At 54.4% G+C, this 14,934-nt stretch overlaps 7 protein-coding genes across 7 annotated transcripts; 2 read left to right on the plus strand and 5 right to left on the minus strand.

Moving 5' to 3' along the window:
- Positions 1 to 48: 48 nt before the first annotated feature.
- Positions 49 to 921, minus strand: J3D65DRAFT_274468 (uncharacterized protein). Its single transcript, XM_066794991.1, has 2 exons — positions 627 to 921; positions 49 to 515 (listed from the first exon to the last, which is right to left on the minus strand). The coding sequence occupies exons 1-2, from the start codon at positions 849 to 851 to the stop codon at positions 102 to 104; spliced, it is 639 nt and encodes a 212-aa protein (XP_066656545.1). The 5' UTR covers positions 852 to 921; the 3' UTR covers positions 49 to 101.
- Positions 922 to 1,405: 484 nt separating this feature from the next.
- Positions 1,406 to 2,338, minus strand: J3D65DRAFT_274462 (uncharacterized protein). The gene has a single exon (XM_066794990.1). The coding sequence runs from the start codon at positions 2,132 to 2,134 to the stop codon at positions 1,616 to 1,618; it is 519 nt and encodes a 172-aa protein (XP_066656546.1). The 5' UTR covers positions 2,135 to 2,338; the 3' UTR covers positions 1,406 to 1,615.
- Positions 2,339 to 3,960: 1,622 nt separating this feature from the next.
- Positions 3,961 to 7,335, plus strand: J3D65DRAFT_274721 (chitin synthase-domain-containing protein). Its single transcript, XM_066794994.1, has 3 exons — positions 3,961 to 4,202; positions 4,256 to 4,422; positions 4,475 to 7,335. Exons 1-3 carry the CDS (start codon positions 4,119 to 4,121, stop codon positions 7,140 to 7,142), a joined length of 2,919 nt encoding a protein of 972 aa, XP_066656547.1. The 5' UTR covers positions 3,961 to 4,118; the 3' UTR covers positions 7,143 to 7,335.
- A 694-nt stretch (positions 7,336 to 8,029) lies between these two features.
- On the minus strand, positions 8,030 to 8,724 carry J3D65DRAFT_274752 (uncharacterized protein). The gene is made up of 2 exons (XM_066794995.1): positions 8,600 to 8,724; positions 8,030 to 8,536 (listed from the first exon to the last, which is right to left on the minus strand). Exon 2 carries the CDS (start codon positions 8,490 to 8,492, stop codon positions 8,085 to 8,087), a length of 408 nt encoding a protein of 135 aa, XP_066656548.1. The 5' UTR covers positions 8,493 to 8,536; positions 8,600 to 8,724; the 3' UTR covers positions 8,030 to 8,084.
- Positions 8,725 to 9,369: 645 nt separating this feature from the next.
- J3D65DRAFT_692648 (P-loop containing nucleoside triphosphate hydrolase protein) lies at positions 9,370 to 11,969 on the minus strand (the record flags this gene model as incomplete). Its single annotated transcript, XM_066803945.1, has 6 exons — positions 9,370 to 10,201; positions 10,261 to 10,482; positions 10,530 to 10,610; positions 10,699 to 10,924; positions 10,984 to 11,217; positions 11,280 to 11,969. The coding sequence occupies 6 exons, from the start codon at positions 11,967 to 11,969 to the stop codon at positions 9,627 to 9,629; spliced, it is 2,028 nt and encodes a 675-aa protein (XP_066656549.1). The 3' UTR covers positions 9,370 to 9,626.
- Positions 11,970 to 12,316: 347 nt separating this feature from the next.
- On the minus strand, positions 12,317 to 13,875 carry J3D65DRAFT_618095 (uncharacterized protein). The gene has a single exon (XM_066799620.1). The coding sequence runs from the start codon at positions 13,759 to 13,761 to the stop codon at positions 12,511 to 12,513; it is 1,251 nt and encodes a 416-aa protein (XP_066656550.1). The 5' UTR covers positions 13,762 to 13,875; the 3' UTR covers positions 12,317 to 12,510.
- A 118-nt stretch (positions 13,876 to 13,993) lies between these two features.
- Positions 13,994 to 14,926, plus strand: J3D65DRAFT_274773 (mediator complex, subunit Med21). The gene is made up of 2 exons (XM_066794996.1): positions 13,994 to 14,150; positions 14,203 to 14,926. The coding sequence occupies exons 1-2, from the start codon at positions 14,109 to 14,111 to the stop codon at positions 14,677 to 14,679; spliced, it is 519 nt and encodes a 172-aa protein (XP_066656551.1). The 5' UTR covers positions 13,994 to 14,108; the 3' UTR covers positions 14,680 to 14,926.
- The last annotated feature ends 8 nt before the right edge of the window (positions 14,927 to 14,934 follow it).

A 14,934-nucleotide genomic window follows, 5' to 3' on the forward strand; every position in this document is an offset into this window, starting at 1 on the left:
GTTGTTGATGATGACGATGGGGTTTTGACGTCGGATTGATTGATTGAATGATTGATTCCCATTTTTTTCTCCTTTCAACCACCATCACCGCCACTACCACACTACCGGAATGAGAGTATGGTCATGAAAAAGACGAAGACGAAGAGAAAGAAGACGAAGAAAGACTTTTTTGACTGCCACTGCAGTCCTCTTGATTTTGCTGTTTTGTTTTTGTCTTTTTCTTGAATCTGCTGCTGGCATGACTTGACTTGAGCGCATGAGAGATGGATGGATGGATCGACGGACGAATGGATGTATGCATTGATATGGTCGTTTTCTTTGTTTTTCTTTTTTTTTCCCACGCTTGAGTCGTCCTTTTTACAACGTAGACGGACGGCGTTTTGTCTTTTTTTCCCTCCTTCTTTTCGTCCTGTTGGCTGCTCGCAAATGCCGGAGATGCTTGCACACCTTTCCCCTCCTACTCCCCTCCGTTGGCCCTGTCCTGGTCTTTTGGTCTTGGGACTGACGACTGAACACTGGAGAGGAGACGGACGCGTCAACGAAACGGATCGGCGCTACTTGGATGTAGTGCGCGTTGCATCTGAAAAGGCAGAGGGGAAGGGCGGGAGGCAGCGAGGGGCACTCACGCAAAATGCACGCGGCTGTTGTACGTGTGTGTGAGATTCGCAGTCAGTGAGTGGTGTTGTGTTGTGTTGTGCTTTTTCACGGAAAGACAGGCAGGCAGTTAGGTCACCTTTGTAGGCAGTTAGGTCAGGCAGTCCGTTGGCAGAAAATGCGTATAGACTTTTTTGGTTTTCTCTTCTCGCGCATATGTACGTGTGATGGGCACTTGCGGCTCGCCCGCGCGTCATGCTGCGCCAGGCGCCGCTGGGCTGAGTTGAGACATCCACGCCGCACGCTTCAATCCCCAATTCCTTTTCCCGTTTTTTCTGTTCTTTTTCTCTGCCTGCGCCGCACCATGTGCGTCGCGTGCGGAGAAAAGGAAGGAGATAAGGAAATAGAGGAGGAGACCGAGACAAGACATGGAACGGAACGGACGCAACGGTGCGGAGCGGTACGAGACGGGCGGGCGGAGAATATTGGAGAGGACGAGGGCAGGCTGAGGTATGCTGGGTTCTGGTGGTTGATTAATAGACGATGGGAGGATGGTTTGTGGTTTTTGGAGAAAGGGCCAGCTGTCGACAGGGGGCTTTGATTGAGTTTTGATTTGATTTGTTTTGTTCTCTATTTCTGATGGATGGACGACTGAGTGATGCGGTGAGTGATGCATTGCCTGGCTTCATGGTATGGGGCTTCTACAATTGAATGCTCCCTATTAGTCGTCTGTCACAGCGTATGAATGGTCCAAGGGCAAAACTGATTCTCTACTCCTGTTCTATGCCGTGGTCATCACTCGAGGGGTAAACATGTCAAATGACTCTCCCGCCAAAGAATCTTTTCTCCCTGTAGTTGTGCTGGGCTTAGCAGCGTTCAAGTGCGTTCAAATCTTGAGCATCTTGGGTCCCAAATTACATCATGGTGTGTAGCATTCCTAAGCAAGCAATTTGCCTGAAAAAAGACAGGCCGGCGTGTACAGCACGATTCGTCGTGACACGGCCGTCAAATGCAAACATACCTACCATAGACGTGGGCCCCGGCACGTGCGACTGACAGCTGAAGGCAGACAAACGGCCAGTCCACGCACCGGCACGCCGCACTGGGAAATAGGCAGGGGAGGAGACAAAAGGGTGGAATCAAGGGGAGGAGTGGAGGAGATGAACGGGCGACGGCGTGCGGAGAGGCAATGGAGACTGCCGTCTGGCCACCACCCATCATGACCGCCTGTCTGCTCATGATGGAGGTACTTGACCAATCTCGCTTTACGACGCGACGCTGTAGTCTGTGGGGGAGGCGCTTTGAGATGAGGAGATGGTGGAGGTGAATGTGGAGGAGGCAGCGAGCGAGCAACGAGGCAGAGGCCACCCAGCGAGGCTCGAGGTTTGGGTCTGGCGTTTTGGTAATTTTCCGCGAGACGCTCTGGGACAAGCGGACGAGTGGGAAAAAGGAAGAGCAGAGGAGCGACGGCGGTGAGCGAGCAGCAGCGGGTGGCGAAGGTGGTTCGGAACGCTAGAGCATGTGGCGTCGCGGGCAGCATCTCGCCGTATTAGAACATTGCCTAGCTCCCTCGCTCGGCTGTGCCCTGGCGATTCTAGAAGATGGTCGTTTGGCCTGCTGTCTCTTTGTCTGCTGCGGCCAGGCAGCTGGGCTGAAAAATAAAAAGGGTCTGCCCGTTCCGTTGGTCGGCACTGGTTGCTGTAGGAGTCGGATTGCGGTAGGAGGTTATTGAGTGGCCGTGGTCCAGGCTGACAAGGACGAGGACGACCTGAGGAGTGCCGGCACTGGTTGCCAGGCGCTGATCTCTGTTTCTTGCGTCTGTAGAGTGTTTGGCAGCACCGTCATGTCGGACGATGGTCTGTCAGAAGCACGCGCGAGGGACAACGGCGTCGTCGATTGTCATTTTGCGTCAAGCTTCGTTAGCGGGAGCGGGTCCTTTGCGAATCCTCAGGAACAGGCACCGAGGGAGAATTTGACTGCTGAATCCTTGGGCTCTTGGCAGCGCTGCCACGGCGCTACAGGCCAAAAGCGTCGACGGCGACAGGCCCATTCGGGATTGCATATACGTGATGCCATGGTGGACGCGCTCGGCTGTGGCCTGCCTTGCCGGGGATTGAAATAGACGAGACAGGATTCTCGAGGCTCGGGAGTCGGAAGAGAGGGCCTGAAGGTGCGTGGAAGAAGCGTGTTGAAGGACTGGAGGCTATTTTTGGTGTTGAGGGTGCAGAAATGGACTGTGGTGCGACCATGTGTCGTGGTTGAAACGAGTCGACTCGAAGCGCGCGCCCTGGCCGCCTCAGGCTACGCGCTGACTCTCCACTCAACACCACCACCACCACATCCACCACCACCACATCCACGCTCCGCACTCCGCATCTCCGGTCCAGTCGAATCCTCCTCCAATGGCGTCAGCCCACCTTGACCATCACGCCCACCGTGGCCCAGCCCGACCGCCGCGGGTGGCTTGTCCGGTCCCTGCCAACCCACGGCTCGCTGACTGTCAAACTATCTCCATCCGGTCTCTATGATTTCCTTTCCGTCAGCTCCCTCACCAAGTCTTCACTTTCATCACGTCTACCTGCTTTTCAGAAGAAACAGAGCCGACAGGGAAAAAACAAAAAAAAGAACACCCATGTCGCTCCCCGTGTTTCGCTTGCAAACACCCTTGCCGCAACCACTCAGCGTCTGCATGTCCCCGGCCAAAGAGACGCCCCTGTCAGCGTGGCCGACGCCATCGTGGAGCCGCCTGGATGGTGCCGCTGTAGTCGGCCAGACCACGACCCTCTGCAAATGGAAAGGCTCCAAAGAGGTGCTCGATGCTGTATATCTGTAGACAAGCCCCGATGGGGAAGCGCTGCTCCTGTTCGCTTTGCCTGCCCACGACGCTGCCGCTGTCCTTCATTGTCAAGACGAGACTCTCCCTCTTTGAGTCTGTCGATTTATTTCGCATCTGCAGAGCAAACGACTGTCGTGCTGCTCTCCCATTCATTACTCCATCGGCTCGTTTTGCCGTCTGCCCTCGGTGCCGCCAACACCCACGCGCATATACGACCCAATACCTCGCCCCAAGCACAACCTCTTGCAGGTGGCGCGCCTTCGAGAACACATCCTATCCTCCTGATCTGCTCTCGGTTGCCTTCTAGCTCCGTGTAACCGCCCTGAGGTGACCTTCGCTGTCGTGTCACCGTCGGTCCTGCCCTCGTCCACGTCGCCGCCGCACCTGACACCTAAACTACCGCCTCTCCCGGCCTGCCTGCTTGCTTACCTCCCATCTCCCTCTCTCTCGCCTCCCACGGCTAAATTAGGTAAGTGTGGCCCATCAGCTCGAGCCTCGTACCGCATGTCCTGACCCTGATGCAGCTCCAGCTACCAAGTTTAGACCTCCCTGCCCGCTTTAATACCTCGCCCATGCCCTGCTCGACAATTGCTTGACTTGTTGGATCCTTATCGAGCTTGTACCTGGAATTACACCTCCCTGGACCTCTACCTCTGCCGCCCTCCTTCCTCCCGAACCCGCTCCGACCATGTGGGGTGACGTCGTAGGGCTGATTGCCCGCAATGCGGACAATGGTCTGCCCTCGATCAAGGACCCTTGGCCTGTCAAGGATGTGAGTTGGTCTGATACAATCGCGGAAGGAAAACATAATTGACGAGGTGCTAGATTGTCTACGTCTCCATCGTTGGCACCGTCATGTTGGCGGCTCTGCTCGAATGGCTCCTCTGGCTCGCAGCGTTTCTGTACTGTCTGGTCAAGGTCTTTCAAAAGGCCGAGACGACGAGTATCAAGGTCCTGTCGGTCATCATGATGATTCTCTTTACTGGGCTGAGGTGAGTTCCTCGAGTCAAAATCCGCAGACAAACCAAGCTAACTCGGGCGCAGAGCAATCTTCCTGCCCATCATGATCGTTACGCTGCCCCTGCCTTCTCGAATCGTCCAATACTTTCCCGTGTCCATGGTCAGCTTCTTGCAATGGTTTGCATTTTGGGCCTTTGCCGGTCTCTTGACGATCCCGTGGCTCTTTTGCGTCTTCCAACTCGTCACGCACTCGGTTGGCCGTACAAAGAGGATCAAGCACGTCTTGGACGAAAACTCGGCTCCCAAGATGGTCATCATCATGCCTTGCTACCAGGAAATCCCCGAAGTGTTGCTCCGCACCATTGACTCGATTGTCGACTGCGAGTATCCTCCTTCGTGCATGCACGTCTTCCTCTCCTTTGATGGTGACGCAGAGGACGAATTGTACCTCAACACGATTGAGAAGCTTGGTGTGCCCTTGACCCTCGACTCGTACCCCAAGAGTATCGATGTCACGTACCGCAGCACTCGCATCACTGTTTCGCGGTTCAAGCACGGCGGCAAGCGCCACACGCAAAAGAAGACCTTCCACCTCATCGACAGAATCTACACCGAGTACCTCAAGCGCAACGACAACCTGTTTGTGCTCTTCATCGACTCCGACTGTATCCTCGACCGCGTTTGCATCCAAAACTTCATGTTCGAAATGGAACTCAAGCCGGGTAGCAAGCAGAACATGTTGGCCATGACGGGTGTCATTACTTCGACTACGGAAAAGAACAGTTTGATCACGCTTTTGCAGGACATGGAGTACATTCACGGTCAGCTATTCGAGCGCTCCGTCGAATCCGGCTGTGGCGCCGTCACCTGCTTGCCCGGTGCCCTGACCTGTCTCCGTTTCTCTGCCTTCAGGAAGATGGCCAAATACTACTTTGCCGAAAAGGCTGAGCAGTGCGACGACCTCTTCGACTATGGCAAGTGCCATTTGGGCGAGGATCGCTGGCTAACTCACTTGTTCATGATTGGAGCCAAGGAGCGCTACCAGATCCAGATGAACACGGGTGCTTTCTGCAAGACCGAGGCCGTCCAGACGTACCAGTCTCTCCTCAAGCAGCGTCGCCGCTGGTTCTTGGGTTTCATCACCAACGAAGCCTGCATGCTTACGGATATCCGTCTCTGGAAACGCTACACGCTCCTCTGCATTGTCCGCTTCATGCAAAACACCATCAGAACGACTGCCCTCCTCTTCTTCATCATGGTTCTCTCTCTCGTCACCACCGAAAAGGCCATCAAGGATCTCCCCGTTGGTTTCATTGGCGTGTCTCTTGGTCTCAACTGGCTTCTCATGCTCTACTTTGGTGCCAAACTCGGCCGCTACAAGATTATGCTCTACCCGATCATGTTTATCGTCAATCCCTTTTTCAACTGGGTCTACATGGTCTACGGCATCTTCACTGCCGGTCAGCGCACTTGGGGTGGTCCCCGTGCCGATGCAGGCGCCGCTGATGCTTCCACCTCTCCGCAAGCCGCCATTGAAAAGGCCGAAGCCGAGGGCGACGACCTTAACATTGTCCCCGAGACATTCAAGCCCGCAGCGGATGTACAGCGCAAGAAGAGCAAAAAGGGCGGCCACGTTCCCAACCTCCCGCTCATGCCCTCGGACAATGTCGAGGGCCGCTTCGCCGCTGCACAACGCCTGCCTGGCGGATGGTACCAACAGGGCAACGACAGTGGTCTCACTCTTCCAGACATTCGTCGCGACCCCAACGCTCCTCGTATCCCGCTCCACCCTCGTGCTTCATTCGACTCGATGATGTCTTACGCCACAACCGGCCACCAGAGCATCTACATGCCTCGCCGTGTCGAGTCCGTCATGGGCGACGATGCCGTGGCTGCCTACTACCAAGCGCAAGCCAACCAGCGCCCAGCTGGAGGAGCCTTTTACGAAACGGGCGGCTACATCGCCGGGGGTGTTGCTCCATACGCCACCGAGGGCAAGCCGCGCTTCTTCGACAGCGTTGAATCGCTGGCGGACAGCGAGTACAACTATTCGAGCTACAACCCGGGCGCCGACAAGTACAAGTCGCGGCCGCCGCACTCGCGCGCCATTTCCAACCAGAGCATCAGCACGACGCGCTCCATGTCGCCGGCGCAGACGGGCACCTCGCCCCTGGCTAACGCCATGCGCGAGCAAGACGGCGTAGGCTACAGCTCGGAGCCGCCGCAACACCACCACCAACAGTCCCGCTCCACCAGCAACCCGTACCTGACGAACCCGATCAACAGCTCGCACGCATCGTCGGCGCCACGACCGGGCCACGCGCACCGCTACTCGTCAGGCTCGACGGCATCCAACACATCGGCGCCGACATCGCCATCGCTCCCCCAGACGGCCATGCAGCCACCGCCCATGTCGCGGCAGAACTCAAACTTGAGCGTGCCGCAGCCAACGCACGCGCGCGACAGCAGCCGCAGCAGCGGGCGCTCGCCGCTCGCGCGCGCCAGCTTCGTCCGCACGGGCGAGGACCTCGACCTCGGCATCGAGCTGCAGAGCCAGAGCGGGCAGACGGACGCGCTGATGCGCGACCAGAGCCCGCACGTGCGAGACGGCGGCGTCCAGCGCGTTGGCAGCGGCGGCGGCAGTGGCAGCGACGACAGCGAGGCTGGTCGCGGTCGGCCGCGGCATGCGCGCACGGAGAGCCACGACAGCGAGAACAAGCGCAAGCGGCTGACGAAGAAGAGCATCAAATAAGCGAGCGGACTTGACTGAGGGAAAACAGCGAGACGGTGTTTTTGGCGGAAAAACAAGACAAGATAAATATCCATGCATGCATGCGGTTGGCGTTGATTGCTGCTTTTAGTGTTTGGCTTCACTGCTTACGGGGGGGTTTTTCTTGGGTCGCTGTTGGGACGGACGGTCGGTTGGGTTGGGACTGCTTTGGGTTGGTTGGTGGTACTTTGAAAGACTTTGGTGTTAGCTTTTGCCGCGCGCATTGTGTTCCTATGCAGACACATACATACCTACCTACATACCTACCTACCTACTACTGTCCTTTTCTCCTCCTCTACTTTCTGGCTCATTTGGTTCTGCGTCTGGGTGAGTGCTTGCGCTTGTACTGTATTGATTTGTGTGGCCGTTAGCTTTTTCTGGCCCCCTTTCTTGAGGGCTGGAAGCGTGACGGGGGCCTGATCTTTCCTCCGCCACCCTCCTTTATGCTCTTGGTGACTATGATGAGTAGATCAATCGACGGGAGGACGGGCCGTTCAATGGCTGGATAAGCGGGGTGTGTTGGTGAGTAGATGGTTGAGGGTGTTGTGGTCAAGATTATTGCCATGCTGGTTGTTGTGGTTAAGATTATTGCAATGCTCTGAGGAATTCGGCGAATGTGGTCCAATTTCAGCTGTGTCGATGTGTCTCAGTATATTATATCTTTGCGGTTTTCAATTTGATCGAAGTATATTCAAGTCTCTTGCATAAATACTCGAAATTTTGATTGATCTTGACGAGTCTTTGGCATGATAAGTCTTGTGTAATGGAATCGCCTGCGCGGCACCCGGCGGCCTCTTTGTCCTTGATCGATTGATGTTTCTTGCTCCACTCGTCTAAGACCAACGCGTCTCGGCCTTTATCTACAATTGACTCCTGATGATCGGATGTTAGCGTATTGCTGAAAAGGACCGGCGCAAAAGATATTCACACGTGGTCCCGAGTAATGCTCTGAAGCCGGAATTCCAAAACATCAACATGTAGATCCCGGACAAGCAGCTCAAGGGGGCTCCCAATCAGTGCCTGCTCATCTAAGGTCTTGAATCTCGAGACCTCATTTTCCAATGCCGCGAAATATTCAATTCCAGCCGCCACGTAAGCCAGGCAACCACTATAGCCTGCCGCAGAGTCCGCATAAGTCGTTATCAAAGGCAGACAGAGTGTCACATCAGACCACGCAAGAGCAGCTTCCGAAGAGTGCTCGACTACGCGAGTAATGACCCCAGTCATCGCTCCAACAACCTTGACCGCATTTCTGGCTCTATTGGAAAGCCTACCCTGTGTTGGTCGCCTTTGGATCTGGTTAAGTATCTTCCTCGCAGCAGGGAGAATCATCGCTTCGATTTCGTCGAATTCGGAATCCTCGTTGGCAGTTTTACCTCAATTCTTCGGGTTAGCATATAGCACATGGGCTGTGGAGGGCTACGAGGGCGAATGCTCACCATCTGCACCAGCTTCCTCTAGTATGATTCCTTGGAATTCCTCAACGAGGGGCGGCTGGGAATTTTCAATTCCACATACGCTTGGACCCAGAGACTTGTCGTCTTGGAGCCATTGCGAGAGTTTCCTTTAGATTCGCATCTGCAGCTTTGTCCCCAGATTGCCATTTCTGTGGACAAAAGCAAGCTAAGACGTTACCAGGACTCTGACCGGTCGGAAGCGGACTGTACACATCTGCAAGTGCTAATTTGCTGTGCATTGGATTCCCAGTAATGAGCCGACAAAATATCCTAAGACCTACCTGGCGTCGAGCAGTTTACTTTGATATCGTGGGGCGTCGAAGTAGTGAAGCCGCTTAGACCAAAAACTAGAGCCTGAGGTGGGGAAGCAGTGGGATCGATATTGCTGCCAAAAAAAAAGGGGTGCGACGCCATTCTGTACGTAGTCGTTGCGAGCAGAAGTTGTATGCTCCTCATCTTCGTGCGACTGGCGACTGGCGACTGCTGATTCTTTCATTTGAGATCTCTGCGAGCATGCCAACCTATTCCCCTCGGTGGAACGGGTTCGTTTGAAATAAGGAGGGTAGCGCCTATTGTGACAATCGATTGTTATGTGGGTCGCTTGCTTCACAGTAAGTGGTTCCAAGATAATTTTCAAAGCTCAGGAGTCTTTTTGGCTACGCACCACAGAAATTATTGCCGAATGTCTGGACAACCGCGTGAGATCGCTGTGAATTAGACCCTGGCCGGTTGGAAGGGTGCCATATCTCCGAGCGGCTCTTACCTGATCCCGTGGACCCCAGGGTTTCACGGACGACAATGCGCAGCCACTCTACCACGCGTTGAGAAGTGTACAGTCAAGCACCTCTTTTGTTGGTGACTGGCCCAAGAGAAGTCGCTGAAGAAGCCAATGTCGAAAAGATAAGGGCAGGTGTATTTGTTGCGAAATTGAGTTAAATTGTCGACACTGCTCCCAAGACTTGGAGCCCATTAAATCCTTGATGGCAAGCTATGCCTATTGATGGTAGCCTTAGTCGCCATAGGTGACACCACTGCCTAAGCCCGCAGCCTGCCCCTTTCGGACCCTCAAAACAGTCTGCACATGGCCAATCGCGAGCGGCACGTCTTCTCCCGTAGCCAGAAGTCTCGCCGTCTTGACCACGTTCTTGATCTGTCTTCCATTCAACTCCGTGTTTGCCAGCTCCTTCAAATTGTCCTCTGTAAAACTGCTCTTGGCCGAGTCCGGCTGCACAAAGGTGCGCCAAATGAGGAGGCGGCTGTCGACGTCGAGCTGCGGGTAGTGGATCGTCAGATGAATGCGCGACTCGAACGCATGATCGAAGTCCTCGACGCGGTTGGTCGTAAGGAACATGACGCCCTGGTAGTACTCGAGCAGGCGCAGGAAGACGGCGACGAGCTTGTTGCGGTAGAGGTTGGAAGCGGAGCGCCGCTCGAGGAATACGTCGCATTCGTCGAGTAGCAGTACTGCGCCCCATTTGGTGGAGAGCTCAAGTACCCGAGTTAGCTTGCGCTCGACTTCCCCACTCATTTCCCCAAGCTCTCCGGCGCTAATGCTGTACAGAGGCTTTTTCATGGCTTCGGAGACTGTGAGTAACGGCTAGCATTAGCATGTTGCCTCAATCGGTATCTGCGTGGATACAAACCAGACTCTGAAGTGAGTGTTTTGCCAGTCCCAGGCTGGCCGCTCAGGAGCATGATGATTCCCTTTCCTTTGCCCTTGATCACGTCGTCAAAATCGTCCTTTCGAGATAGCTGGGCTTGGACAAATGCCCACACAAGCCGCTTGTAGTCGTGGGGCAGGACGAGCCTGTCGAAGGCATTCGTGTTCCAAACAATGTCATGAATATTTTCCACTTGTAGCTCAACTGTAAACTGTCAATACGGGCGTCTGCTACTGTTTGGATGAATTTACCCCAGTCTTTTGCTTTGAGACAGAAACCGTTTACGGTTGGGCTGCACAAAGCATAGTGCTCTTCCTTGAGAGACGTACAGGCTGTTCACCGTCAACTTTATCCGAGACACCACGGGTTGCAAGTTGAAATCTTGGACGTCAAGGCGAAGCGCACTAGAGGACCACAAACCTTTGGAAACATCAGAATGCGCCGGTCTTTGCGGTCTGGCAGGAGGTGTATAATTGTCCTCGTCATAGTCATTGTCTGAATCGTCATTGTCCGAATCTTCATCATATGACACAGGAGCAATTGAGTTGTGGGGAGTGATTGGCTCATCAAGGGGAGCTAGTCTGGGGGAATGTCCGTCATGCTGCCGAAACGAGCTGCAGTCTACAATAACTCGTCCGTCGTTGACCTTTGCGAAATGTCAGTCATGTTCATGACCAAAACCAAAGCCACAGAAGATGCACTTACAGGTTGCTCGCGTGAAACACCGGAAGAGGGGGCATTTATCAAAACATAAACCCCGGTGTATGCTTTGTGGTGCACTCCCAACAGTTTCTCAAACTCGCGGCCCCTTTGCGTCAGTCGAGCACGTATCTCAGAGATGTTTGGTTTCAAGGCGCTGGGCAGGACGCTGAGCTCCGAGATGGGCTTGAGGCCTTTAAATTCGAGGATATCCAGACTTGTTCTTGCGTAGCCGAAGCTCTCGCCGGTGGTATCAACATAACGACATTCGATATCGTAGCAAGGCGTAAGGGTAAGAGCACGATGGCTATATTTGCCACTGCTTGCAATATAGAGGCGCTCTTCTTTTCTGGAATGAACTCGGTTCCAGGCTTGAAAAGTGCCCAAACATAGTCGAACGAGATGACCTGGTTGTGCACCAGATCCTCAATCTGCTCCACGTATGGGAGAATCTCGGAGCTGATGATGTCGAATAGTAGCTTGTAATGAGCTCTGCCGATTTGGTCGTTCTCGTCTTGAGGCTTGGCTTTGACAAACTCGTCCCATCGGTGGAAGAACTCGTGAAATGGCGCATTGAATTCAATCTTCTTAACGTTCGTGTTGATGCCCTCGTAACCTGCAAATACTGGACCAAGTTGTGCCTTGATGATTGGGCTCTGCACGATGATGGAGTGCAAAGGAAACTCTGGCTCCTCCGTTTCTCCAATTTCTTCTTGGCGTCGAATGATCAGGGCGAACTTTGCTGATTCGGCGGCTTTTGAGTCTGTTTTGGGAGGCCCTTCTTTCCAGGGATTGAAGAGGCCAGTTCGATAAAGATTCTTGGTCTGGGCTGTCATACCTGCGCTGGGTGACTGCTGCTCCTTAGTGATAGCCTCCTTAACAGCCCGGTCTTCTTTCCCAAGCTTGCTGAATGATGGAATAATCTGCGATAGTACCGTTCTATCCAGAAGCAAGCCTTGATCAGGCTGTTCCTGAGTTTGAGGGGACCCCATGATTCTTATGTTGGGCTGGACTAGAGGTCTTCGGTAAAGATGTTGATGAGGAAGAGGTGTCCGTCTAGCACCCTGTGCATGCGATATTTGTAGGGCGCTTGGCTTCTTGAAATATGAGTCAAGCCTCAACCAGCTTTCGTAGAATGGTCAAAGAAAGAGATGTTGCATGTGTTGATGGAAATCCAGGAGGTAATCCAGTTGAGTCATAAACTCACCATTGTTAAGGTAGTTGGCGCGTGTAAGTCCAGGAGGAGACATAGTTGAGTTACCAGTGGACGGTCGTGGTTCGTTCGGCCACCATCATAACTCCCTTGTTCCAAGGATGTTAAACAAGTCATGACTCTGAATTGAGAAAATGTCCTGAAGTCTGGCATTCGCAGTCGACGAATTTGTCGTGACTCGAATAGTCTTACTGGAAAGGTGCAGCATGTGCTGCGTTGATGGGTTGAGATCAAAGTCGAAAGGACCCATAGTTTTCAGGGTCCGCACACGAACATACATACAATATCCGAATGTTTTGACAAGATGCAATACGACTCTCTCATACGCGCAATTTTCGCGGGCGGCCCGGGCCTCTTTTCACGACTGAAGCTGCAGGCGGCGATTCGTCGTCTTCTTCGGCCTCCCGTCGCCCATCTTCCTGAACCTCGTCAACAAGTTCTTCATTCTCCATCTCGACGTCCGGCTGCGCATCCTTCTTCTTGCGACCACCGCGCCGGGCAGGTTTTGTCGGCTCCTCTTGTTCAAGGTCCAACTCTTCGCCAATGCTGCTTTTCTTTTTCCGGCCTCGTGTCTTTTTGACCTTGAGATCTAGGCCTTCTTGTTCCGCCTTGGCCTGGACAGCCTCCACCAACTCTACCTCGTCCATTTTCAATCCCTCGAGCGCCTCGATATCCTGGGACTTGAGGTATGGCAGAGGCATTCCATCCCAAGTCAGCCCCACGTCCGTCCTGACAGTCTCGCTCTCACCCTTTTTGGCCTTCGCCTTCGCCTTTGTATTGCTCTCGATCGGCGGCGCTGCGCCCCCTTCTACCGTTGGCAGCATGTACCTGACTATGACACCCAGCCCCTCAAGCCCACGCGCCTGCGCGCTGCGATTCCACAAAAACTGCTCAATGCGGCCATCGTGCTCGATTTTCAGAAACCCCATGGGCCACCGGCTCCGTCCGAGTGCTTCGATGATCCCTTTTGTTGCGCTGTTTGTTGTTGCCAGTAGCCCCAGAAAGTCTTCCTGTCGCCACTCTGTTGGCGCGCCAGTGAACGCCCCTTCGAGCTCCCGCACTTTGTCTGGCCCAAGCTTTTTGTTGCTGCATTTGCACTGTAGGAGGACACGAAGGGGCCGGCTCGGTGGTTGGATTCGGGTTGTCGAGTCCGCAGCATCTGAGCTAGCAGCGGTATTCGTCTCGGATGGTGCCCGAGTGTTCGCGGACCACGGCACGGGGACTGGCAGCGTCCATGAGCCGAGCAGGTCGATACCATAGTCGCGAGCACGTCCTGTGCGTGTCAACTTGAAGCCGAGGCGCGCGAGCGTAGTGGCCACGGTGTATTCGTAGTGCGTGCCGACATAGACGGAAGCTTTGGAAGAGAGGTCGACGCGTTCGGCGTAAGCCAAGAAGGATGGCAGGTCATGGTGGTTTTCAGAGCCAGGGGCGATCCTTGACTCGGAAAGGTCGAGAGTTTCGCTCGATTTACGCGATTTACGCGTCGAAATGGTCGTGCTAAACGCGGCGTGGTGCCATTGATGGAGGGCTGGTACGATGCTCCGGAGGGGACGGCGGAGCAAAGAGGTCATGGCACGGGTATTGCAGCGTAATCGGAAGACGGAAAGGCGTGAAATATGTTCATTGCTGAGATTGAGGCGCGAAAGAGAGCATATTCAAGAGCTCGAAGTGCCAATGGCTTGGTGTCGTCGTTGAAAGAGATTTTGGTTTCTGTTTCGGGGGTGTAGTTGCGGCCGGCAGAGCTTCGGCTGAACAGCCCTGTCAACGAGCTCACCCCGGCCCTACCCTCCCTCCCACCGCACCAGTTCATCACCGTCAACACCATCTTTTCTACCAGGTCAAGATTCGACCTTGACTGACTCCTACTCCCGGCTAGTCCGCGTCATCTGCTCCTCCGACCCCTTGTTCGTGCGCCATCATGACCGACATACTCACCCAACTCCAAGACGCCCTCGACATTGTACGCGCCTCTACAAAGCCTACCTCTTCCTCACTTGCTGATGCCTCTCCAGCTCCTTCAACAATTCTACGCGGGCCTCAGGTATACAAACGACCGCCATCCGTCCGTCTACATTCCCGGCCAGCCACACGATGCGAATCGCGAGGCAAGCGCCAAAGAAGCAGAAAACGGGCCCGGCGCCAACGCGACCTCGCAACAATCGCCCCCAGCCACGACTGCAAACAATGCTCAGGCAGCAGGCGGTATCTCTGGTGAAACATCAGCACCGCGCTCTCCTTCGCCAGACCCCGACTTCGCCGCGACCCAGCACGAGATTGCATCTGATATTGTTTTGAACATGGCGCGGATACAGGCGTTGATTGAGCGCTTGCCCGGAATTGGGCTCAGCGAAAAGGACCAACTAGAAAGAATGAAGGAGCTGGATCAGCTGCTCAGAGAAGAGGACGAGAGTTTGTTGGAGGCGAAGAAGGAAAAGGAAAGGCTGAGACAGTTGCTGGATGAAAGGATCTTGAGAGTCCGCAGGCCTTGAAGTCGTTGGCAAAGCAGCCAGCTTTGGGCAAATGCTCAGAACTCAGGCATCCACTCTTGCGTACGGCTTCACGGCTTATGAACGCCAGCAACTGGAACCCACTCCAAGCCTGGCACCGACGAAATGGGAGCCATCGACCAATTGGCATGAGCTCGTCGCCGACCCACCGAGCTCTATCTAATCAATCATCGTAGAGCTCTGGCACCTTCAAGGTGTTCAACCATTGGACGCACAGACCATGCGCAAGGTCCTGAT

The sequence above is a fragment of the Phyllosticta citribraziliensis genome (genome assembly GCF_038025025.1).
Source record: "Phyllosticta citribraziliensis strain CPC 17464 chromosome Unknown J3D65scaffold_4, whole genome shotgun sequence".
NCBI classification, from domain to species: Eukaryota; Fungi; Ascomycota; class Dothideomycetes; order Botryosphaeriales; family Phyllostictaceae; genus Phyllosticta; species Phyllosticta citribraziliensis.

Bases quoted from the DNA above. Each gene is read 5' to 3' on its own strand.
- J3D65DRAFT_274462 (XM_066794990.1), bottom strand. From the start codon at position 2,134: ATGCTGCCCGCGACGCCACATGCTCTAGCGTTCCGAACCACCTTCGCC.
- J3D65DRAFT_618095 (XM_066799620.1), bottom strand. From the start codon at position 13,761: ATGACCTCTTTGCTCCGCCGTCCCCTCCGGAGCATCGTACCAGCCCTC.
- J3D65DRAFT_274773 (XM_066794996.1), top strand. From the start codon at position 14,109: ATGACCGACATACTCACCCAACTCCAAGACGCCCTCGACATT. The intron at 14,151-14,202 runs GTACGCGCCTCT...ATGCCTCTCCAG, and splicing joins TCCAAGACGCCCTCGACATT to CTCCTTCAACAATTCTACGC.
- J3D65DRAFT_274468 (XM_066794991.1), bottom strand. From the start codon at position 851: ATGACGCGCGGGCGAGCCGCAAGTGCCCATCACACGTACATATGCGCG. The intron at 516-626 runs GTGAGTGCCCCT...TCTCCTCTCCAG, and splicing joins AACAGCCGCGTGCATTTTGC to TGTTCAGTCGTCAGTCCCAA.
- J3D65DRAFT_274721 (XM_066794994.1), top strand. From the start codon at position 4,119: ATGTGGGGTGACGTCGTAGGGCTGATTGCCCGCAATGCGGACAATGGT. The intron at 4,203-4,255 runs GTGAGTTGGTCT...ACGAGGTGCTAG, and splicing joins ACCCTTGGCCTGTCAAGGAT to ATTGTCTACGTCTCCATCGT. The intron at 4,423-4,474 runs GTGAGTTCCTCG...ACTCGGGCGCAG, and splicing joins ATTCTCTTTACTGGGCTGAG to AGCAATCTTCCTGCCCATCA.
- J3D65DRAFT_274752 (XM_066794995.1), bottom strand. From the start codon at position 8,492: ATGATTCTCCCTGCTGCGAGGAAGATACTTAACCAGATCCAAAGGCGA.